Source organism: Phacochoerus africanus, chromosome 16 (genome assembly GCF_016906955.1).
Source record: "Phacochoerus africanus isolate WHEZ1 chromosome 16, ROS_Pafr_v1, whole genome shotgun sequence".
NCBI classification, from domain to species: Eukaryota; Metazoa; Chordata; class Mammalia; order Artiodactyla; family Suidae; genus Phacochoerus; species Phacochoerus africanus.
In genome coordinates this window covers 14,169,169-14,193,589 of record NC_062559.1, presented here as the reverse complement: position 1 = coordinate 14,193,589, position 24,421 = coordinate 14,169,169, and the positions used below count along the sequence as shown (strand labels likewise).

Sequence of the window (24,421 nt, the reverse complement as noted above, 5' to 3'; positions counted from 1 at the left end):
CTTGTGCATTTTTAAACAAGTGGAGTAAGAGAAGCAGCTCTGATTTTTTTTAAGTTTATTTCAAATGATTTATATAGCTAACCTACCTTAGTTTCCACACACAAATGAGATCTAATGTAAAATTAAAGTAGTTGAGGTGAGTCAGTCAAGGTCTTGTCAGGAATTGGATGGCATAACTAGAGTAATTTATGAAAGTTTAATAAAAGGATAACTTACAAAAGGGTGGACAGAATTAAGGGAACAAATCTAGGATAGTAAAGCAACATAGAATTGTCAGCAGAACAGAAGCATTATTTCTCCTGGGCCTGAAAGGGTCAGAGAATAGACTGATTTCCAGACCTATGGCTGTAGGAGAAGGAAGTCTCCAGACAACTGGGTATATAGAACTCTGAGTTGACGTTTTTTTCCTTTTACATGTTTTTCTTTCTTTAAAGATACTATTCTGTTGTCCCATGACATCTGTTCTCTTTAGTAAAAAGTCAGCCATAATTTACATCATTGTTCCCTCTATATGATGTATTTTTTTCTTTCTGGCTGTTTTCAGCAGTTGGACTGTGATCTGCGTAGATTTGGTTATTTCTATATTTATCCTGCTTGGAGTTTGCCTAACCTTTTGGATCCATAGTTTAATAGGGTTCTTTGTTTTTTGTGTGGGTTTTTTTCCCCAAAATTTGGGAAAATTTTAGCCATTATTTCTTCACATACTTTTCATGTTGTTTGTTCTATCCTTTGCAACTCCAATTACACATGTTAGATTTCTTTCTTTCTTTCCTTCTTCTTTTTTTTTTTTTTTTTTGGTTTTCTTTTTTCTTTTCATTGCTTTTTAGGGCCGCAAGTGCAGCATGTGAAGTTCCCAGGCTAGGGTAGGGGCTGAATCCGAGCTTCAGCTGCCAGCCTACACCACAATCATGGCAACGCTGCATCGAGCCATGTCTGGCACCTACGCCATAGCTCAAGGCAATGTCGGATCCTTAACCCACTGAATGGGGCTAGGGATTGAACCTGCAATTGGGTTTGTTTCCACTGAACCACAACGGGAACTCCAAGATTTCAAGCTATGACCTACATGTCACTGGATCTTTGTCTTTGCCTTTGAGTTTGGATAGTTTGTATACATTTGTTTCTAAGTTCACTGAGTCTTTTGCATTATTCAGTTTCTTTTAAGCCTATCTAGCAAATCTTTCATTTCTGTTATTGTACTTTTTTATTTCTAGATTTTCCTTTTCGTTCTTTCTATAGTTTCCATTTCTTTTTTTTTTTTTTGCCATTACTTGATCTGTTTATTCATCATCTCTGTCTTTACCTTTAAGTCTTTTAACATGTATTCATAGTCTTTCTCTGTTAATCCTACCATCTGGGTTATCTTGGGGTCTCTTGAATATGTGAATATATTATCTTGGGGTCTCTTAACTGTGTATATATATTTGTCAGATCAGATTTCCTGCTTCCCTGTATGCTTCTTAATTTTGTTATCACATGTGGGAAATTGTGAAAGATATATTGTAGTAATCTGTATTATGTTCTTTTTAAAATTATGTTGATTTTTTTTCCGGTAGGCAGCTAAATTGCTGACAAGTCATTTTACTTCATTTAGAATTGTTTTTTGTTGTTGTTGTTTGTTTTATATAAACAGGTCTCTTTTCATTTTGTTATTAGTTCTAGATCATGGCTCTTACTCCTGGGTGTGATTCTTAATGCCTAACATATAACCTTTCTGGAGTCACAATTGAATGCCTGAAGTGTTCAGTGAAGTCTTTCTATTCTGGATAGATTGGAATTTCAATAAATCCCAGAATGTATATCCTCTGGTATCTCAGTTCCACTGCAGCACAATGTCCTGTCTTCCTTAGTCTTATCCTGTGCTTGTATGGCCAAGCCTTCATCCAAGGACTGGGGAACCATCATGTACAGGGAGACTATTCAAGTCCTCCCTGTATGTAGCTTTCTTCTCTCTGGTACCCGGGGTACCAGTTTCAGCAACCAAGGCAACAGTTTTACCCCCTCTGCTCAGCAAGACTGTTATGCTGTTAAGTGCCCTCTTCCTAAGAGATAGTTTAAAAGTAACCCCAGGAAGAAAACAAGAATTAAACATGAGCTTCTTTCACATATTTATCATCTTTCAAGAACCTTATATAATTCTGGTCTATATGTTGTCCAAATTCATGAAAACAACTCATATTTTTGGTCCAGTTTTATGGTCATTTACAGTGAAAGGACAACTTCAGAATCAATTCCTTCGTTATAACCAGAAGTAGAATAAATATTTTTAATGTGAGAAATACATAAATTTATTTTAGGCCTTGCTTTTCTAAATATGCAGACGTTCTCACTTCAACATAAACTTAAACGTTAGTGTCAAATTACTATACAATTTACAATCCTTAGTGACACTTCAATTATATATTAGCTCCACACTGCAGAATAGCCTGTGTGCTTTAGCTATGGCATTATGTCTTTATGGTCCTCTCTCATCAGCCTACAAAGAGCCATGTTTTGTGTATTCTCGAGTTGGGGGCAACCGAACACCCTTGAAGCAGCCCGTGGATAACTGTGATGATACTTTGATGTTTGAAGCAAGGTTTGAGAGTGGTAATCTACAGAAGGTAGTCAAAGTGTAGGTTTTAAATATTTTTATTTGAGGAGCTAGACTATAAGTGTTTATTATTTCCTATATTAAGTTTTAGTGTCCACTACAAACCATAGTTTTAGTATCTACTACAAACCAAATTCTTTGAAGTATAGATGCTAATTAGAGATTTTATTGTAAGGGCGTGGGTATGGCAGGTTCTGGATTCAAATGATTTTGAGAACTATGAATTAAAGTTAACCAAGTTTCTGTACTATACATTTTCAGTATGCCAATATGAGTTCTCCCCCCCCCACATACATGCAAACAGACACACAAACTGCTTTACAAACTTCTTTAAATTAAATTTTGGCGTATAGTGGATTTACAACATCAAACTTTTTTAGTTCTTTGGATGAGTGTTGTATAAAATATGCTTGAGAACATGCATGTAATCCAGAAATACTCTTATTTAAAAATTTTTTATGAGAAAGTTTAAACATACACTTAAGTACAGAGTGCAATACAGTTCTACGTTAACTTCCACATACCATCACCTACCTTCAGCAGCTCTCAAGGTTCTGCAACATTCATTTCACCAGTTTCTAGTTCACTATGTATAACTACACACACAAACCCGCATACACACACAAGTGCATAATGTTGATAGAACAGGAAATTACTTGGTAAAGGAAAAAAGTCACAACTAACCAGGTAGAATTGTTATATATCTAAGTAATATACTAATGAAATTATTTTTGCCTTTATTTTGCCATTATTATGACTAATTATGGGGGATGCAAATAGTTATCAAATATACTTCCTGTCCTCAGTTTAAAATTTTTTAATCCATATGCTCATAGTAATTTTTATGTACATATAGAAATACCTATCACTAAGAAGGTTTAAAAGTATATATTTTGGAGTTCCTGTCGTGGCGCAATGGTTAATGAATCTGACTAGGAACTGTGAGGTTGCAGGTTCGATCCCTGGCCTTGCTCAATGGGTTAAGGATCTGGCGTTGCCATGAGCTGTGGTGTAGGTCTCAGACATGGCTTGGATCCCACGTTGCTGTGGCTCTGGTGTAGGCCAGTGGCTGCAGCTCCTATTGGACCCCTAGCCTGGGAACCTCCATATGCCATGGGAGCAGCCCTAGAAAAGGCAATCTAATATAAAACAGAAATATATGTCTGAAGTAAAAAAAGAAACATTGGACTTTAATTCAGTTTGAAGAACTCTTTAATCACTTCTTTTATAGGAAACATAGTTGGGTTGAAATATTTTTATCAAATGCCATTTTTTATATGCCTCTTGAATTACAAAGGAATTAAAAGGCTTTAGAATTAGCATAGAAGCAGTATCATCCAATAAAAGAGAATATTTCAAAACTTTAATCTTTTGCAATTACTTGCTATTAGATACTGCCTAAATAAACATTGTTTCTTGAATAAAAAGCTTTCTATGAATAGGTAGTTTATTTTATTTTATGTTTATTATGACTTTAATTTAAACTTGAATGACATTTTTACATTTTTATGTGCTTTTCCCCCCCCTTTTTTTTTGTTTGTGTGTTTTAGAGCAGAATATGAATACCAGCTAACTGTGCGCCCTGACCTGTTCACAAATAAACATACACAGTGGTTCTATTTCCAAGTCACTAATACCCAAGCAGGAATAGTCTACAGATTCACTATTACCAATTTCACCAAGCCTGCTAGTCTTTATAATCGGGGTATGCGCCCACTATTTTATTCTGAAAAAGAGGCCAACGCTCATAATGTTGGCTGGCAGAGAATAGGAGACCAAATCAAGTATTATAGAAACAACCAGGGGCAAGACGGGCGCCATTATTTCTCTCTTACATGGACATTTCAATTTCTACACAATAAAGATACCTGCTACTTTGCTCACTGCTATCCATACACTTACACCAACCTGCAAGAATACCTTTCTAGCATCAATAATGACCCAGTTCGGTCAAAGTTTTGTAAAATCCGTGTCTTGTGCCACACTCTGGCCAGGAACATGGTGTACGTTTTAACGATTGCCACCCCCTTGAAGAACAATGACTCAAGAAAGCGAAAGGCCGTGATTTTGACTGCAAGGGTACATCCAGGAGAAACCAACAGCTCTTGGATCATGAAGGGATTCCTAGATTATATTTTAGGAGATTCAAGTGATGCACAGTTGCTTCGGGACACTTTCATCTTCAAGGTGGTACCCATGCTGAATCCAGATGGTGTGATTGTAGGAAATTATCGGTGTTCCTTAGCTGGACGGGATTTAAACCGTAACTATACATCTCTTCTGAAGGAATCATTTCCTTCTGTTTGGTATACCCGGAACATGATCCGTAGGTAAAATAAGCCTCAAAGTACCCTGTGCTAATTTAGTAAACTTGGTAGTAGTTTTGCTCTCACAATCCCACTCATTATACTTTAACTCTTCTTTAGATACCTGAACTATAGCTACTTAATTTTTCCCTCATTCTTCCCAACTCTGCTTCTCTGCCTTTCTGGTATTACGCCACTATATTCACTAGCTTTCTTTTAAATAATGAAATGGACTCTAGAATATTTTAATGGCTTTGTGAAACTTATGATTAAATTTGCACATCCCAAATTTGGTTTCCTGCTAAAGCTAGTGGTAGCACTGATGTTTATTTGGGGTTAACAAATATTGGATTAAATGAGAACATTATCATCAAAGTGCCCAGAATAGGACTTGGAACATTGGAAGCTCTAAATGTATTCAGTGTTTCCTCAAATGTAAAAGGGAAAAAAAAGTTGTTAATGAATTAGATACAGATGTAAAAGCTCCTTGTAAAGCTATTTAGAATTGTTCAAATGTTACAATAATAAGTACTGTTATGGAGAATGTTCATATCCTCATCCAGCTTTGTTACCAGGGTCCCTCATGCAAGCGCAAGAGCACTGTGTGAAGGAGCAGGACCTCAGCTATACCTCCAGTTCCCCAGAGGAGCTGACAGGGTTTAGGAGCATTCAGCATGGCTCCAGTTACCTTCGTTCAGCCTCAGCTTTCACTTTCCTGTTAATCCTTTTATCTGCTTGTACCTATGGGGAGTGAAGGGCAGAGCCCCACAAAAAGGAGTGAAAACTCTTGTTTTATACTCTCTACAAATGTGGGCTCCAGGATTCCCTGAAGTTATTTGGGAAATATTTGAACGTTAAAGAGTAGCCTTTGACTTCCTTATTTTCCTGGGGATGGCAGATAGTGAAAAGAGAGCTGAATAAATTTGCAAAGTGGTATCCTGGATTGGATTCTGGGACAGGAAAAAGGACATTAGGGGAAAACTAGTGAAATCCAGATAAGGTTGGGAGTTTAATTAATAGCCATGTACCAATGTTGTCTCCTTAGTTTTGACAGTGTGTCATGGTTATGTGATACATTAATATTAGGGGGAACTGGATGAGGGGTATGGAAACTCTACTATTTTTGCCATGTTTATGTAAATGTAAAGTTATTCCAAAAATTAAAAGGTTTTTTGTTGTTGATATATAGAAAGAGAGCTGATGGAATGCCTATTAGGGTATTTATAATGTCGGCTTAATGCTCTCTGACATTAAGGGTGCCTGGCCCAACACAAGATGGATTATAGGCCAAGGCCCCCTGGCTTGTCTCTATGGAAAATATTTTATATGTCTTGGTTCTTCTCAAATTGCCTTGTAAGAAGGTTAAGGCAGGAATCTATTCAGTGAGTTTCAGAAAGGCTTCCAAGAAAGGAAAATACTTTAATGCAATTCATCATAGGCAGATAAATGGAATAAAAGTCATGTATGTATGGAAAGGTGAAGATACTTAAGATTAAATATATTTAAAGTATTTGAGAATAATAAGAGAGTGGATTTTAGTATAGGATACTTAGTGTAAGGTACTAAGAATATCCTAACTGTGGGTAAGGAAAAAAATCCCTACTGTTTCTAAAGTGATTTAAGTTAGTGTAAGACGAGACAACCTACTATCCTGTTGCACTTCAAAAGTAGTAACCTTTATATGAGATTTAATTACTTAAAAATTTCCTTTTGACTCACTTATAAGAAACCAAAAGTTCATTAAAACTGGGGAAACATTGGTTTAAAAATGTGTAGCATATCTCATTTAAGGACCTAACTTGATATTCTTACTTTATAATCTAGTCCTTTTTCTAAAAATTTATAATGATCATATGGTGTCTTTATGTCAATCTTATTTTATTGACTAGGATTTATTGGGCACAAATGAAAAAGGACAGTAAATTAATACACATAACAGATGCTGGCTTGGGATTTCACTATACTTTAAAAGAGTAATGTTTCAAATAGAAACTATGCTTTGAATATTTTGATTTTAGAACTTAATATTTTTGTTATAAAAGTAATACATTTCATATTACTACAAATTGGTAACATTTGGTATTTATTCTTCCGGATATAACAAATAGTATATGTCATTTTGGTTATTTAAGTAATATAATAATGCCACATAAAGTTTGGTAATAGGAAAAATAAAGGCCAAAATGCCCATAATCCTACAACCTTAACACCACTATTTTTCACCTTTTGAAAGCCTGTCTGTTAGTTTTTTTCCAGAACCAGTTTGGGAGGCTTATTTTTTATTTAACATTCATTGAATGGCTAAATTGTAGGCTAAGAGCTATGCTCTTAAGAAATGATTTCTTTAAATTATTTATTAGAAATTTACCAGAGAAACAATCATTTCAAACTTTGTTTCCATTTTCCTCAAAACTGTATTTACTCACCACATTACTCGGGATTAAATATTAGTTGTCATCAGGTACTCAATTTTTTACACATATTTGGGTTCTTATGCGCATAGCACTGTTCTTGATGTTTTGAAGCATTCCCTATCCTTAATGAGATTAAATATCAAAGATATAAAACTTGCCTAGGCAAGTGCCAAGTAAATGGTACCATTATTAAGTGCCTCAGGAGTTCAAAAAAAGAAAAATCTATGGGCTTGACTAGTTAGAGAAGAAGTAAGACGTGAGGTTGGTGTTGAGGGATAAGGGATAATATTTGCATTTACAAAGATGAAGAAAGATATTTCAGTCAGAAAGAATCTGAGTGAGGGCTAATGGGCACCTCACCTAGTGCTGTTTTCTGTGTACAATAAAAAATCGATTTCTGCCTTAAGAAAAAAAAGTTGCACTTCATAATTTTTAAAAAGCCCCTCTGCTGACCCCCAAGTGGTTTTGCAGTAGGAACTACAATTCATTTGGGGATCTGATTCAGCTTAACATGGAGCCTATTTTACAAGAACTGAATTTCGCTTTTCATTCTCTAATATACTGTAACCTGACTTGGTACTGGTTCAGCCTTCAAATATATGTTTAATTTCCAGGTAGTGCTTAGCCACTGTGATGTTAGAAATTTAAATGAAAATATTAAAATGGTTCTCAAAAAAAAAAAAAAAAAAGGAATCCTGTTGGACAAAGTCTTAGGAGTAGGTAGATTTTATCCTTTTTTATACAATTAATAGGAACTTATTGTAGGTATTTTTAAAGTTGTATATTAATAAAAATATGCAGTATAGGTTAAAAAAAACAAGCTGAAAACTAGGCTATAAGAAATTCTATTCACATAGTTACAACCGTAGGAAAAGAATGCATAGGGAAAATGTAGTAACTTGTTTTTCTTCTTGGTAGACTGATGGAGAAACGAGAGGTTATTTTATATTGTGACCTTCATGGCCACAGTAAGAAAGAGAACATCTTCATGTATGGCTGTGATGGTGGTGATAGATGCAAAGCTTTGTATTTACAGCAACGGATCTTTCCGCTTATGCTCAGCAAAAATTGTCCGGATAAAGTAAGCACCTTTAAGATTTCACTTTACTACATGTTGTGCATGTGAGACAGCAGATAGTCTTAGTCAGTAAATTGCTTTACTATTTACTTATTTTGACTGGTGTATACAATTGACCATGTGAAATGTTTAGTGACCAATAATTTGAAATATAAAGAAAAATGCCCATTATCCTGCCACCATACTTAATGATAAAAGACTGTCTTCCTCCTAAGGTCAGTAACAAGGCAAGGGTGTCCATTCTTACCCCTTCAATTCAGCCTTATACTGGACGTTCTAACAAGTGCAATAAGGCATGAAAAAGAAATAAAAGGCAGACAGATTGGAAAGGAAGCAGTGAGGACAACACGATTGTCTTCATAGAAGATACGAAGCAGGAGTTCCCATTGTGGCACAGTGGTTAACGAATCTGACTAGGAACCACGAGGTTGCAGGTTCAATCCCTGGCCTTGCTCAGTGGGTTAAGGATCTGGCGTTGCCGTGAGCTGTGGTGTAGGTTGCAGACACGGCTCGGATCCCACATTGCCATGGCTCTGGCATAGGCTGGCGGCTACAGCTCCGATTCGACCCCTAGCCTGGGAACCTCCATATGCCGTGAGAGCGGCCCTAGAAAAGGCAAAAAGACAAACAAACAAACAAACAAAAAAAAACATGAAGCAATCCGCAAAAACTCCTAGAGCTAATCAGTGAGTTTAGCAATGTCATAGGATGGATACAAGGTTAACCCACAAAAACCAACTTCATTTCTATATACTCACAGTGAACAACTAGAAATCCAAGTTAAAAACAATAACATTTACCATAGCTCCAAAATAAGTGAAATACTTGTGATGGCAAAGGAATGGCACAAGAGAATTTTTAAGAGTTGATAGAATTGTTTTGTATCCTGATTGTGGTGGTGTTTATACAAATCTTTATATGTGTTAAATTCACAGAATGGAAAACAAAGTCAACTTTAAAAATTGTGTGGTAATTAAAATTACAAAAACGCATGATACCGATGTTATACAACTATCTTTCAGATTATCTTTCATATGAAAATAAAGTATCTCTATTCTATTTTGAAAACTACAGCACTGATCTTCATTGCTAAATATGTTTAGGCTCCTTCCTATAACTGTTTTAAAGTCAACACTATCAAGACTTAATCAACTAGGAGTTCCTGCTGTGAGTTAAGGATCTGGTGTTGTCTCTGAGGTGGAAGGGTTCCATCCCTGGCCCAGTGTAGTAGGTTAAAGATCCAGCATTGCTGCAGTTGTGGCACAGTCTGCAGCTGCGACTCAGATTTGATCCTTGGCCTGGGAACTTCCATATGCTGCAGATGTAGCCAAAAGAGAAAAAAAAAAAAAAAAGAATCCACTAGTTTTGAATGCAATGTTATATATAGACTAAAAAGTAAAACTTATTGGAGTTCCCATTGTGGTGCAGTGGAAATGAATCCAATTAGGAACCATGAGGTTGTGGGTTCAATCTCTGGCCTCACTCAGTGGGTTAATAAGGATCTGGCGTTGCTGTGAGCTATGGTGTGGGCTGCAGATGTAGCTCAGATCCTGTGTGGCTGTGGCGTAGGCTGGCGGCTACAGCTCTGATTAGACCCCTGGCCTGGGAACCTCCATATGCTGTGGGTGCAGCCGTAAAAAAAATAAATAAATAAAAGACAAAAAAAATTTTTTATTGCCAGAATTTAATTCTATATTTCTCAGAAATGTAAATATATCATCCTTAAAGTGAGTTATCTCCATTAGTCAGGAAATAAAAGCAGTTCCAGAAGTTTTTGCACTCCTTTTTCATTGACAGTTCTACTTCCTAAAAAAGACATTGTGATTAGAAAAGCAATGGGTCTCATTTTTATTTGCTTCTCTCCAGTTTTCATTCTCAGCTTGCAAGTTTAATATACAGAAGAGCAAAGAAGGAACAGGAAGAGTGGTAATGTGGAAAATGGGAATCAGGAACAGCTTTACCATGGAGGCCACTTTCTGTGGATCTACCCTGGGTAAGATCAAATATCCTCATTCATGACTGTCAGAGCTTTAAACCAAAGAGACATTTTTAATATGTAAGATTAATAGTGTAGACAACTGGATAGTGAGCACTTTCTTCCTACTTAGATGTAGACTCATAGCTAATCAGTTCTGTAAATGAGATGAATAAACAAACTCCCATTCTAGGCATCTCTATCTGATCATTTTCCTCTGTTTAGAAAAGGAAGTTTTAACATATATATAGAATTCTTACTTGGTTGTTTCATAAACTAATCTTTAATTGCTTGTTTTGGGTGTGTGTGTGTTTTTTTTTTTTAAGAGGGAGTTCCTACAGATGACTAATGATTTCAAGAAAAAGCAATGCTCATAAAAATATAAGGATAGAAATATTTTTGATGGATTTGCTCTTTGTAAGGCAAAATAGACTGGGCTATGTTTTGGTTTTTGTCAATTTATGTTTTACTTGTTTCCTTAAACTAAAAATAAAAATGTGGGAGTTCCCGTGGTGGCGCAGTGGTTAACGAATCCGACTAGGAAACATGAGGTTGCGGGTTTGGTCCCTGCCCTTGCTCAGTGGGTTAACGATCCCGGCGATGCTGTGAGCTGTGGTGTAGGTTGCAGACGCGGCTCGGATCCCACGTTGCTGTGGCTCTGGTGTAGGCCGGTGGCTACAGCTCCGATTCGACCCCTAGCCTGGGAACCTCCATATGCCGCGGGAGCGGCCCAAGAAATGGCAAAAAGACAAAAGACAAAAAAAAAATGTGCTCTAGTTCCATTAGAAAGCCTTTAGTCACACCTATCATATCTTTAGAATGACACATATTATGGTAATTGTCACATTATTAGAAAATGTATCAATTCAAAGGAAAGTGCTGGAAATCCATATGTGTTAACTTATGGCTTGTTTTTAAAGCACCTTGAAATTGATATGACATGATTAATGATAATGAAAACATTGAAATATTTACCCAAGTTTTCCTCTAAGAAATCATCTAAGTTGATTAGAGTGCTTATAACTGGCGATCAAGTATTCTGTTACTTTCTTACTGAGTTTTCTGCTGCCTTGCAACACAGACTAATCTGTATTGTCACCTTTGGTCTAAGTGGTGGAGAGGAATGAAGGAAGCAGTAAGCTCTTAGATGACCTGTCCCAGTGTAGAAAATAAGGGACAGGATATGGAATCATATCAGATATTTTATTTATACTCTGTTTTGCAACTTAGGCCTACCTGCTTTAAAAAAATGTTTAACTCACTTTCAAGGGTGGATAAACTTATTAATGTTTTAGGTAATAAAAGAGGCACTCACTTCAATACAAAAGACTTGGAGTCGATGGGATATCATTTTTGTGATTCTCTCTTGGACTACTGTGATCCAGACCGAACCAAGGTAAGTAAAGTCCATTTGGTAATAGATCAGCCTCCAGTTTCTGAGATAATGAAACCTGCCTGTAGGCCTACAGCAGTGTTATTCCTATACCCCAATAGTGTTCAGTGGGTTTTGGCACTTGATATTCCAGATATCTATATTCAGTTAGTTTAATTAGGAAATAAAGTTGTTTTATAATTAATTCATCTGTCATTTTCTCCTAGTATTATAAATGCCTAAAAGAACTAGAAGAAATGGAAAAACATATAAACTTGGAAAAAGTCCTTGATGATTCAGATACTTCTCTGAAAGAAGTTACATTGGATCTAGAGTCTAGGTAAGTCAAGATGGTGGAAACGATATAATTTGTTGTGCTGGTCTGTGATAATTTATAATAATACTAGAATATAATTGTCCATCTGTACTGAAAATCCTGGCTATAGGTGGAGGAAAATTTTTTCCCATGCACATTATGTTGACCAGACCTCATCAAGACCTCATTTATTTATTTATCTATTTAAATAGTATTAATTGAGCACCTACTATGTACTCTTTGTGAAAGACATAAATTATTTTTGGTTTTTTTTTGAAAGTATAGATAATTTACAATGTCATGTTAGTTTCAGGTGTATAGCAGTGATTCAATCATACATACATATATCTATTTTTTATAGATTCTTTTCCCTTATAGGTTATTACAAAATATTGAGTACAGTTCCCTATGCTATATAGTAGGTCCTTGTTGGTTATCTGTTTTATATATAGTAGTGTATATATGTTAATCCCAAACTCCTAATTTATCCCTCAAATTGTTTTTAATGTTGTCATTACTCACAAAACTAACACATTTGTAGAGATGCCATATAAATAATCTAAGCCAGCGAATAGTAAGTGCAGAATTTAATTTAATGCCAACAGAATGTTACTAGAAAGAAGGTACTAATTTTAGTACAGTTCCTATAGGAAAAACAGAACAAATGTTTGATTCTTCTCCTTTATAAATTTTCAAACTTTGAGTTAGTGTTCCTACAACCTCCAGTGGTAACTAATAAGTTTGCAGATAGAAGAGTATCATTTTGAACTCATGGATTTGTTTATATTTATATTTGATATGATAATCAATTTCAGTCATTATTCTTCTAATATCATCTAATGCCTGAAACTATCAAACATCTACACCTTTTTAAACGTCCCCCTTATAATTAGAACTATTTCTACCATTTCAATGAGATAATAAAGTAAAAGTAACAGTTGAAAATTTAAAATACCACCAAAACATTCTGTAAATTAAAATTTTTTTTTTTTTTTTTGTAGTAGCCATGGCTCTGACAGTTCAGAATCCAATGACTCTCAGACTTACCTCCTCAAGTTAAGTTCTCAGGTATGATTGAAAATTTCTGCCTATGATATGGATACACTAAATAGGAACTCTTCTTACTGTGACTAACAATCAAGCAAAAAGAAGTCTAAAGTTGTCTAATTATTGTATCGCACAATTATTTCTTCCTTATTATATACCACATCCTTAAGTCATAGAATTTTCTAACCTTAGGGTTTCTTAACAACCCTGCTTCACTGATGAGACCCGTTGATCCACTGAGATTAAATTACTTCTGAAAAGCCACACCACTTGTTAATGAGATAACATATATCATTTGACTGCTAGTCCAATATTCATTTATTTATTTAACTATATACTGAGTTCTGACTGTGTGCTTGGGAATATAGCAGTGAACAAAGCAAGACAAAAATCCTTGCCTTTTGTGGTTTATATTCTCATTGTTAGGTTGTTTGCTTTCTTTGATGTTGACTTCTATGAGCTGTTTATGGATGTTGGATATTAACCCATTATCAATGGTATCGTTTGCAAATATTTTCTCCCATCCAGTAGGTTGTCTTTTCATTCTGTTGATGGTTTCCTTGACTGTGCAAAAGCTTTTAAGTTTTTTTTTTCCCAAAAGCTTTTAAGTTTAATTAGGTCCCATTTGTTTGTTTTTGTTTTCCTGTGCTTTGGATGACCAATCCAAAAATATTGCTACAGTTTCTGTCAAAGAGTTCTGCTTATGTTTTCCTCTAGGAGTTTTAAGTTTTCCAGTTTTCCAGTAGGTCTTTAATCCATTTTGAGTTTATTTTTATATATGGTATAGAGAATGTTCAAATTTCATTCTTCATTGCTTATTGAAGAGACTTTTTTCCATTGTGTATTCCTGCCTCCTTTGTCATAGACTAATTGACCATAAGTGCCTGGGTTTATTTTCAGGCTCTCTATTCTGTTCCATTGATCTATGGGTTTGTTTTTTGTGCCAGTACCATGCTGTTTTGATTACTATAAGCTTTGTAATATAGTCTGCATTCAGGTAGCATGATTCCTCCGGCTCTTTTCTTCTTTCTCAAGATTGTTTTGACTGTTAGGGGTCTTCTGCATTTCCATACAAATTTTAAATTTATTTGTTCTAGTTCTGTGAAAAATGCCATTGGTATTTTGATAGAGATTGCATTGAATCTGTAGATTGCCTTGGGTAGTATGGTCATTTAAAAATATTAATTCTTCCAATCCAAGAATAAAGTGTATCTTTCTATCTCTTTGTGTCATCAAGACAAAAGGCCCTGAAGTACTAAGAGGTCGTAGGGCCACTAACACCTAGGTTTTAATAGGGCAGACAGCTTCCAACAGAGACCACGGAGGCAGGCCACCTGAAGCTGTGAGCTATGGTGTGGGCAGGGTCCTAACAGAGACCAGGCATGAGTAGCACACTGCCAAGCTGTTGGAGCGATGTTGTTAATCCAGTGGGTCCAGAAGGCAGAGCACTAAGCCAAGGAGGATTATTCATGACCTTTAAGACTTCACCAAATCTGCTTTGCTGGGTTTTGAGTTTGCTTGGTGCCCATAACCCCCATCTTTCTTTCCTGTTTCTCCTTTTGCATTGGAAATGTCTATCTTGTGCCTATCCCACAGTTGTATTTTGGAAGCACATAACTTGGTTTCATGGGTTCACAACTAGACAGGAACTTAACCTCAGGATGAATTATTTTGAGTCTCATCTATATCTGATTTAGATGATATGGAGATGAGACTTTGGAGTTTAGAGTTGATGCTGAAATGAGTTAAGACTCTGGGAGTTTGGGGGATGGAATGAACATGCTTTGCATATGAGAAGGACATGAATTTGGGATCAGGAGTGAAATGCTATGGTCTGAATATTTCTGTCCCCCCAAAAGTTGTATGTTGAAATTATAATTCCAAATATTATGGTGCTAGAAGGTAGGGCCTTTGGGAGGTGATTATGTCATGAGAAGAGAGCTCTCTGAATGAGGTTAGTGCCTTATAAAAGAGGCTCTAGAGAGATCCCTAGCCCCTTCTGCCACATGAGGCTACAACAAGAAGTATGCACCCAAACGAAAGCTCTCACCTGACAATACTGACACCCTCATCTTAACTTCCAGCCTCAAGAACTATGAGAATATTTCCATTATGTATAAGCCACCCAGTCTATAGTATTTTGTTATAGGTGAACAGACTAAGATGTCATATTCACTTTCTGTTGCCAAGTAACTACTCCATACCTTAGCAGCTTAAAACAACAAACATTTATCATCACACGGTTTCTGTGGGTCAGGAATTCAGAAGTGGCTTATCTAAGTGGCTTATCTAAGATAAGTGGGTGATTATCTAAAGTCTCTCAAAAGATTGCAATGAAGGTATTGGTCGGGTTGTGGAATCATATAAAGGCCTGATTGAGGAAGGATCCATTTTTCAGTTCACTTACGTGTTTATTGACAGGTCCAGTTCCTCACAGCCTGCTAGGCTGGAGTCTCAGTTCCTTATTGGCTGTTGGCTAAAGTCTTCCCTTAGTTCATGGCCATGTGGGTTTCTCCATATAGCCACTCACAACACGGAACTAGCTTCCATCAGAATGAGCAAGTAAGAGAGCAAAAGAGGACACACAAGATAGAAGCGACAGTCTCACTGCAGCCTAATATCAGAAGCAGAATCCCACCACGTTTGTCATGTTTTATTCATTAGAAGCTAGTCACTAGGTTGAGCCCAATGACCTAGGATTACAGAAGGGTATGAATACAAATAGATGGTGATCATTACAGGCCATCTTATAGACTGTGTACCACAGATGTAAAAGCCATTACTTTAATTTGATCTTTGTCTCAAAGCCGTGTTGAAGCCAACCTTGAAATTCTAGGATTTGGGGTTCTCTGTTTTTCCTCTCAATTCAGTTTTTTGTCCAAACAATTTTGAACTGATTTCTTTTCTTGTAGCACCTTATCAAATGATGCTAGCAACAATCAACTCATACTCTAAACTTTCTGCCTCAAAATCTCTGTCCTTTGACTCAGATCTGTTAGGTACATCTTCTCTCTTTCATACTATCACAGAAGACAGTTTTGCTAAATGTATCACCTCTACCTAACTTGTGTCACTAATTTTCCAGCTTCCTATAACAGTTTCTAAACCACCTGTTGTTACTTACTCACAAAGCCAGTGACTTTCATATAGTTTAGGTTCTTATTAGGACAGGATCCCACTTCTAGGCATCAATTTCTACACTGTTCATACTTTATTCATTAAAACATATTTCTTATCATCTATATTCTAGTCCATTGGTCAATATTTCTGTCCTAATGCCAGTACCACACTATTTTGATTCCTGTAGCTATGTAGTAAGTTTTGAAATTAGGAAATGTGAGCCCTCCAGTTTTGCTCTTTTTCAAGATTGGTATTCAGGGTTCCTTAAGGTTCCATATGAATTTCAGAATGAATTTTTCTATTTCTGCCACAAATGTCATAGGAATTTTGATAGGAATTGCCCCTAATCCATAGATTGCTTTGGATAGTATTGACATTTTAATAATATTAAGTCTTCTGATCAGTCAGCAAGGGGTGTGTTTCTACTTATTTATGTCTGCTTTACTTTCAGCAGTCCTTTGTAGTTTTCATTGTACAGTTCTTTTATCTCCTTGGTTAAGTTAATTCCTAAATATTCTATTCTTTTTGATGCTATTGTACATGGAATTGTTTTTATGATTTCCTTTTCTGATCATTATTCATGTATAGAAATGCAGCTGTTTTTTTATATGTTGACTCTATCCTGATACTTTGCTGAATTAATTTATTAGGTTAAACAGTGTTTTGGTGGAATCTTTAGGATTTTTAAATATCAAATATCATCTGCAAACAGATCATTTTACTTCTTCCTTTCCAATTTAGATAACTTTTATTTCTTCTTATTTATTTCTCTGGCAAGAACTTCCAATACTATGTTCAATAGAAGTGGTGAAAGGAGACATACTTGCCATGTTCCTGATCTTAGAGGAGGTGCTTTCAGTCTTTCTCCATTGAGTGTGATGTTTGCTATAGGTTTTTCATAGATGATTTTTATTATTTTGAGGTAGTTTCTTTCTCTGACTAGTTGCTTGAGGTTTTTTTTTTTTTTTTAAATCATGAAAGGGTACAAAGTTTTGTCAGATGCCTTTTTTGCATCGATTAAGGTGATCATATGTTTCTTTTTTCCTTCATTATATCAATTTGGTGTATTTATTGATCAATATTATATGTTAAACTATCCTTGCATTCCAGGAATAAATCCTCTTTGGTTATGATGTACAATCCTTTTAATATGCTGCTTAATTTGGTTTGCTGGTATTTTGTAGAGGATTTTTGCATCAGAGTTCTTAAGGGATATTGGTCTTTAGTTTTCTTGTAATGTTTTGTCTGGCTTTGACATCAGGGTAGTGCTAGCCATATATGAGTTAGGCAGTGTTCCTTCCTATTCACTTTTTTGGAAAAATGTGTGAGAAATAGCATTAGTTCTGCTTTAAATGTTTGGCAGAATTACTGGAGAAACTGTCAGGTCCAGGGCTTCTTTTTTGGAGTGGAGGTGGGGGGAGGGAGAATTTTGATTACTCATTCAATCTACTTATCTAGTTATACGTCTATTCGTATTTTCTATTTCTTCTGAGATAGTCTTGGTAAATTTTGTGTTTCTAGGAATTTGTCCATTTCATCTAAGTTATACAGTTGTTCATAGTACTCTCTTAGAATCTTTATTTCTGTAGAATTGGTAGTACTATCCCCACTTTCATTCCTGATTTCAGTACTTTTTCTTCTTAGTCCTAAGCTAAAGATTAGTCAGCTTTGTTGATCTTTTCAAAGAATCAACTTTTGGTTTGATTTTTCTCTGTTTTTCTGTTTTCTATTTCATTTATCTGTGCTCTAATCTTTATTATTTCCTTCCTTCTGCTGGCTTTGGATTTAGTTTTTCTTCTTTTTTTAGTTCCTTAAGTTGTTTTTCTAATTGAAGTACAGTTGATTTACAATGTGTGTTTCAAATGTGCAGCGAAGTGATTAATATATATATTAGATATATTCTTTTCCAGGTTATTATAAAATACTGACTCTAGTTCACTGTGCTATATATATAAATAGGTCCTTGTTGATTATCTGTTTTATATATAGTAGTGTGTATATGTTAATCCCAAACTTCTAATTTATCCTTCCTCCACCCTTTCCCCTTTGGTAAACTATGTCTATGGATCTATTTCTGTTTCGTATATAATTTCACTTGCATCACTTTCTTTAGATTACACAAATAAGTGATATCATATGATACTTCTCTGTCTCTGTGTGGCTTACTTAATATGAAAATCACTAGGTGCATCCATGTTGCTGCAGATGGCATTATTTCATTCTTTTCTATGGTTCAATAATATTCCATTTATACACACACACACACACACATATACATCTTATTTATTTATTCCTCTGTCAGTGGACATTTAGGTTGCTTCCATGTCTTGGCTGTTGTAAATAGTGCTTCAGTGAACATTAGTGTGCATGCATCTTTTCAAATTATGGTTTCCTCTGGATATATGCCCACAAGTAGGATTGCAGGATCCTATGGTAACTATATTTTGTTTTTTAAGGAACCTCCATACTGTTCTTCATAGTGAATGTGCCAGTTTACATTCCCACCAACAGTGTAGGAGGCTTCTCTTTTCTCCACATCCTTTCCAGTATTTATTGTTTTGTAAATTTTTGCTAATGGCCATTCTGACCAGTATGAGGTATTATCTCACTGTAGTACTGATTTATATTTTTCTAATAAGTCTTGATATTGAACATCTTTTCATGTGTCCTTTGGCCAACACAAGTCTACTTTGAAGAAGTATCTATTTAGATCTTCTGCCTATTTTTTTGATTTTTTTTTTATATTGAGCTGCCTGAGCTTTTTATATATTTTGGAGATGAATACCTCGTCAGTTGCATCATTTGCGGATGTCTTCTTCCATTCTGTAGCTTGTCTTTTCATTGTGATTATGGTTTCCTTTACTATGCAAAGGCTCTTAACTTTAATAAGGTCCTATTTTATTTTTGTTTTTATTTCCATTACTCTAGGAGGTGGACCAAAAAAAATATTGCTACAATTTATGTCAAAGAGTGTTCTGGGAGTTTAATAGTATCCAGTCGTATATTTAGGTTTTCAATCCATTTTGAGTGTATTTTTGTATATGGTGTTAGAGAATGTTCTAATTTCAACCTTATGTGTGTAGCTGTCTGGTTTTCCCTGCCATACTTATTAGAAGAGACTGCCTTTTCTCCACGGTATATTCATGTCTCCTTTGTCATAGACTAATTGATCTTATTATGATAAGTATCTGGGCTTATTTCTGGGCTCTCTATTCAGTTCCATTGGTTTTTATTACTGTAGCTTTATAATATAGTCTAGAGTCAGGGAGCATGATTCCTCCAGCTCTGTTATTCTTTCTCAATTTTGCTTTGGCTATTAGGGGTATTTTGTGTTTCCATACAAATTTTTAAAAATTTTGTTCTCATTTTGTGAAAAAGGCCATTGGTATTTTGATAGAGATTGCATTGAATAAGCAGAATGCCTTGAGTAGTATAGTCATTTTGATAATATTAACTCTTCCAATCAAGAACACGGTATAGGAGTTCCCATTGTGGCTCGGAGGGTTAAGAACCCAACATAGTATATAGTGTTTGTGAGGATGCAGGTTCAATCTCTGGCCTCACTCAGCGGGTTAAGGATCCAGCATTGCTGAAAGCTGTGGTGTAGATGCAACTCACATCTGGTGTTGCTATTGTGCAGGCTGGCAGCTACAGCTACAGTTCACCCCCTAGCCTGGGAACTTCCATATGCCACTGGTACAGCTATAAAAAGAAAACAAATTTTAAAGAACATGGTATATTTTTCCATTTGTTGTCATCTTTGATTTCTTTCATCAGCTTCTTATATTTTTCAGAGTACAGGTCTTTTGCCTCCTTAATTAGGTTTCTTCCTAGGTCTTTATTCTTTTTGATGCAATGGTAAATTTCTCTTTCTGATTTCTCATTGTTAGTGTATAGGAATGCAAGAGATTTCTGTTTATTACTTTTGTATCCTGCAACTTTACCAAATTCGTTGAGGAGTTCTAATAGTCCTGGTAGCATCTTTAGGGTTTTCTATGTATAGTATCGTGTCATCTGCAGACAGTGACAGTTTTACTTTTTTTCCAACTTGGATACCTTTTATTTCTTTTTCTTCTCTGATTGCCATAGCTAGGACTTTCAAAACTGTGCTGAACAATGGTGATGAGAGTGGATATCCTTGTCTTGTTCCTGATCTTAAAGGAAATGCTTTCAGTTTTTCACCATTGAGTAAAGATGTTAGCTGTGGGTTTGTCATGTGGGGCCTTTATTAGGTTGATGTAGGTTCTCTCTCTGCCCACTTTCTGGAGAGTTTTTTTTTTTTTTTAAATCATAAATGCACGCTGAATTTTGTCAAAGCTTTTTCTGCATCTGTTGAGATCATATGGTTTTCATTTTTCACTTTGTTAACATGGTATATATATCACACTGATTTGCAGATATTGAAGAATCCTTGCAAGTGGATAAATCCCACTTGATCATGGTGTATGATCCTTTTAATGTATTGTTGAATTGATTTATTAGTATTGTGTTGAGGATTTTTGCATCTATGTTCATCAGTAATACTGAACTATAGTTTTCTTTTTTGTGGTATCTGTCTGGTTTTGGTATAAGCATGATAGTAGCCTCATAGAATGAGTTTGGAAGTGTTTCCTCTGCAGTTTTTTGCAATAGTTTCAGAAGGATAGATGTTAACTCTTCTCTTAATGTTTGATAGAATTTGCTAGTGAGGCCAAGTTTTTGTTTCTTGTAACATTTTAAAATTTAAAGTCTATTTTATCTAATATAGCCACTCTTGCTCTCTCTTGGTTACTATTTGCATGGAATACCTCTTTATTTCCTTTCACTTTCAACCAGTTTGTGTCTTTGGATCTCACTGAGTCTTTTATAGACTGCATGTAGTTGGATATATGTTTTTATCCATGTGCTAGTCTCTGTCTTTTGATTGGAGAGTTTAACCCACTTATAATGAAAATAATTACTGATAAAAAGGGATTTATTCTGTTGCTGTGTTGTTTTCTGTATGCCTTATAGTATTTTTGTCCCTCATTTCCTATATTACTGTCTCCTTTCATGTTTAGCTGGTTTTTCTGGAAAAGTTTTAAGTCCCTTTCTCACTTCCTTATGTGTATATTCTATAGGTCTTTTCTTTGTTGTCACCATGGAGATTACATTTACTATCCTAAAGTTATAACACCCTAATATGAATTTTTACCAGCTTAACTTCAGAAACACACGAAACTTTGCCCCTTTACATTTGCATCCTCATCCCTTTCATTGGTGTGTGTCACAGAATTACATAGTTATATACTACATGCCCCCAAACATAAACTCAATTCTTTTAAGCATTATTAGTTTCTTAAATTATGTAGAAAATAAGATTATATGGTATCATTTCATTTCATCTTGCAGAACTACTTTGAGCATTTTTTGCAGGGCATGTCAGGTGGTCTTCAACTCCCTTAGCTTTTGTTTACCTGGAGATGTCTTAACTTCTCCCTAACTTTTGAAGGACAGTTCTACAGTTTGTTTTCTCCTTTAAGCACTCTGACTGTATCCATGCACTGTCTTCTGCTTTCCAAAGTTTCTAATGAAAAATCTGGTAATGAGCATATCGAGGATCCCTTGTATGTAACAATCTGCTTCTCTTTTGCTGCTTTCAAGATTGTCTCTCTGTCACTGAATGTTTGATAATGTGTCTTGATATGGGGATTTTTTTTTTCCATTTTACAGCTGCACCTGTGATATATGGAAGTTCCCGGGCCAAGGGTCGAATCAGAGCTGCTGCTGAGGCCTATGCCACAGCCACAGCAACACCAGATCCAAGCTTCAAGTGCAACCTAAGCCACAGGTTGCAGCAACTTTCCCAAATTCGTTGATGAGTTCTTAATCCACTGAGACTTACCAGACCCTTAATCCACTGACAAGGCCAGGAATTGAACCCACATCTTCAGAGACAATATCGGGTCCTTAGCCTGCTGAGCCACAATGGGAACTCTGGTGTGGGTTAAGTTTCATCTTACTTGGAGTTCTTTGAGCTTCTTTGATGTTTATATTCCTGTCTTTGGAACATGAACAGGTTTGGGAAGTTTTCAGGCATTATCAACTCATTGGCATTTTTGGGTTGCTGGGTTATATGAGGCAAAAAGAAAACACAGGAAACAACTCACCATCATGCCGATCCTCTGTTCCTCTGAAGTCTCTCACCAGTTTGCCTCTTTCTTTTGCCCTTTTAGAGTCTCTTGTGTTTATTTTGTGTATAATATCCAGGGTTTTCAGTTGTACTTGGGAAAAATAGGAGAAGTACTTCATTTTCCTCGAAGTTTTAGTCTCGAGATGGCTGTATGTCTGCATATATACTATCTTTGATGTATTGATTAAATATTGATTTTAAAAATGATTCTCTTGCCTAGATAAAAAACAAGAAAAAACATTTGAAAACAAAGAAGGAAAGAAATTCTACCATAGCAAGCCATCAAAACACCAGAGAAGAGCAAGAGGTAAATATTCATTGACATAGTTGTTAACAGTTCAACAACAAAACAAGAGAATAGCAAGTTATTTCCTCTTATACCCTAATTCCCGCCCCCCCCAGGAAAACTTACTGATTAAGATTTTGCCCATATTAGCTACTAAAAACACAAAAGAACCTTGACAGATGAAAGGCGAGTCCTATTAAGGTGTTGTATTCAAATTTCACTTGAACTTACCTTACTTAGAAGAGTATTTGAGGCATCTTACAAAGATGTATCCCGGAGAGCAAGAATAAAAAGATTGAAACTAAGAAAAATTAATAGAGTGTAAAATAGATGATGCTGAGAGATAGCCTTCCCGCATAAGACGCTCACAAATCCATTCACCAGGAAAAATTGGTGAAAAAAATTTTTTTTGAAAAAATAATTTAAAACTTCTAGAAATGGTCCTAAGGGCATATAGCAAATGAAAAAAAAAAAATCTATCCATGAAAATCTACTAAAATTTGGTAAAAATAAAAAACAAAACCAAAAACAGCACAAAAGAATACCCAGTGAGAACCTGGGCTATTTGAATCAAGACTCCCTTCTGCCTTCCAGCTCAGTGATACTCCAGAAGAGTACAGCCAAAAACAAGGATTCCCCACTTGCCACAGATACCAGTCAGAGGGCTATCTTCCCAGGAAGGGCAGGGTATTAGTATTTCTTATCCTGCCTTCAGCTACCTCTTGCTGAAGCTAAGTTCCAGGTAAATGCAATCAAGAAGTAAGCTCCTTCTTTAACCCAGACCCCATGCTTGATAGTAAGGCCCTACTTTAGATGCTACATGACTGAAAATATTTTGGCCCGAATCTCCCCATCTTGGCTTGTGAAGTGTTGGTTCCATACTAGAAGAAGCATAATGGAGAAGACCTGAGATTACTGCCCTCTTTTCACCTACATCTTAGCTCTTAAAGTGGGGTGTCACTGAGAGAAGAGTGCCATTATCCCCACCCCCAGCTCCAGAAACACCCAACATGGGACATTTTGCAGAGGTGCATCAAGATGGCAGAGTAGGAGGATGTGGAGCCCACCTCCCCTCACAAACACATCAAAAATACATCTACAGGAGTTCCCTTCGTGGCGCAGTGGTTAATGAATCTGACTAGGAACCATGAGGTTGCGGGTTCGGTCCCTGCCCTTGCTCAGTGGGTTAACGATCCGGCATTGCCATGAGCTGTGGTGTAGGTTGCAGACGCGGCTCGGATCCCACGTTGCTGTGGCTCTGGCGTAGGCTGGTGGCTGCAGCTCCGATTCGCCCCCTAGCCTGGGAACCTCCATATGCCGCGGGAGCGGCCCAAGAAATAGCAGCAGCAACAACAACAACAAAGACAAAGACAAAAAGACAAAAAAAAAATACATCTACATGTGAAACAGTTCTCACAGAAAACTAAGTGGAAACTGGCAGAAGATCTCTTATACAACCAAAGCTGCATGAAAGAGCCCCATGTTACTGACGAGGATGGAAAAAACAAGGCATCAGGATGGGAGGTGCCCCTGGGAGGTACCTGTGGAGGAAGGAGGGTCCACACAGGCAAGCCCTCACTCTGGGAACCCCTGCTGGCTGCTAGGAAGTCAGTTGGGACAGATGGAGGGGCTGGTGGAGCCTGGACTCTGCTCACGAGAAGTGCACATGTGCTGGCTTGCTAGCAATGAGGGGAATGAAACCAGCTCTGACACCTACCACCTTAACACACTTTCCAGCCCAAAACTCACACTGGGAAGGGCTG

The 24,421-nt window shown here is 36.3% G+C and overlaps 1 protein-coding gene and 1 long non-coding RNA gene across 5 annotated transcripts in view; one reads left to right on the top strand and one right to left on the bottom strand.

The window, feature by feature from the left end:
• Nucleotides 1–24,421, bottom strand: part of LOC125117381 (uncharacterized) — a 125,947-nt gene that overhangs the window by 48,545 nt on the left and 52,981 nt on the right. Inside the window, exon 2 of the long non-coding RNA XR_007132607.1 lies at nucleotides 22,350–22,588. This is a non-coding gene — a long non-coding RNA (uncharacterized LOC125117381). The remainder of the gene's footprint in view (nucleotides 1–22,349; nucleotides 22,589–24,421) is intronic.
• Nucleotides 1–24,421, top strand: part of AGBL3 (AGBL carboxypeptidase 3) — a 100,608-nt gene that overhangs the window by 37,732 nt on the left and 38,455 nt on the right. The window contains exons 6-13 of one of the 4 annotated variants that reach the window (XM_047763202.1): nucleotides 2,476–2,614; nucleotides 4,144–4,923; nucleotides 8,232–8,394; nucleotides 10,258–10,384; nucleotides 11,662–11,762; nucleotides 11,966–12,078; nucleotides 13,056–13,122; nucleotides 22,593–22,679. In XM_047763202.1, coding sequence (XP_047619158.1) covers nucleotides 2,476–2,614; nucleotides 4,144–4,923; nucleotides 8,232–8,394; nucleotides 10,258–10,384; nucleotides 11,662–11,762; nucleotides 11,966–12,078; nucleotides 13,056–13,122; nucleotides 22,593–22,679 — 1,577 coding nt within the window. Of the gene's footprint in view, nucleotides 1–2,475; nucleotides 2,615–4,143; nucleotides 4,924–8,231; nucleotides 8,395–10,257; nucleotides 10,407–11,661; nucleotides 11,763–11,965; nucleotides 12,079–13,055; nucleotides 13,123–22,592; nucleotides 22,680–24,421 lie in introns of those variants that run through there. The other 3 variants (XR_007132605.1, XM_047763198.1, XM_047763199.1) reach the window with 3 other exon arrangements.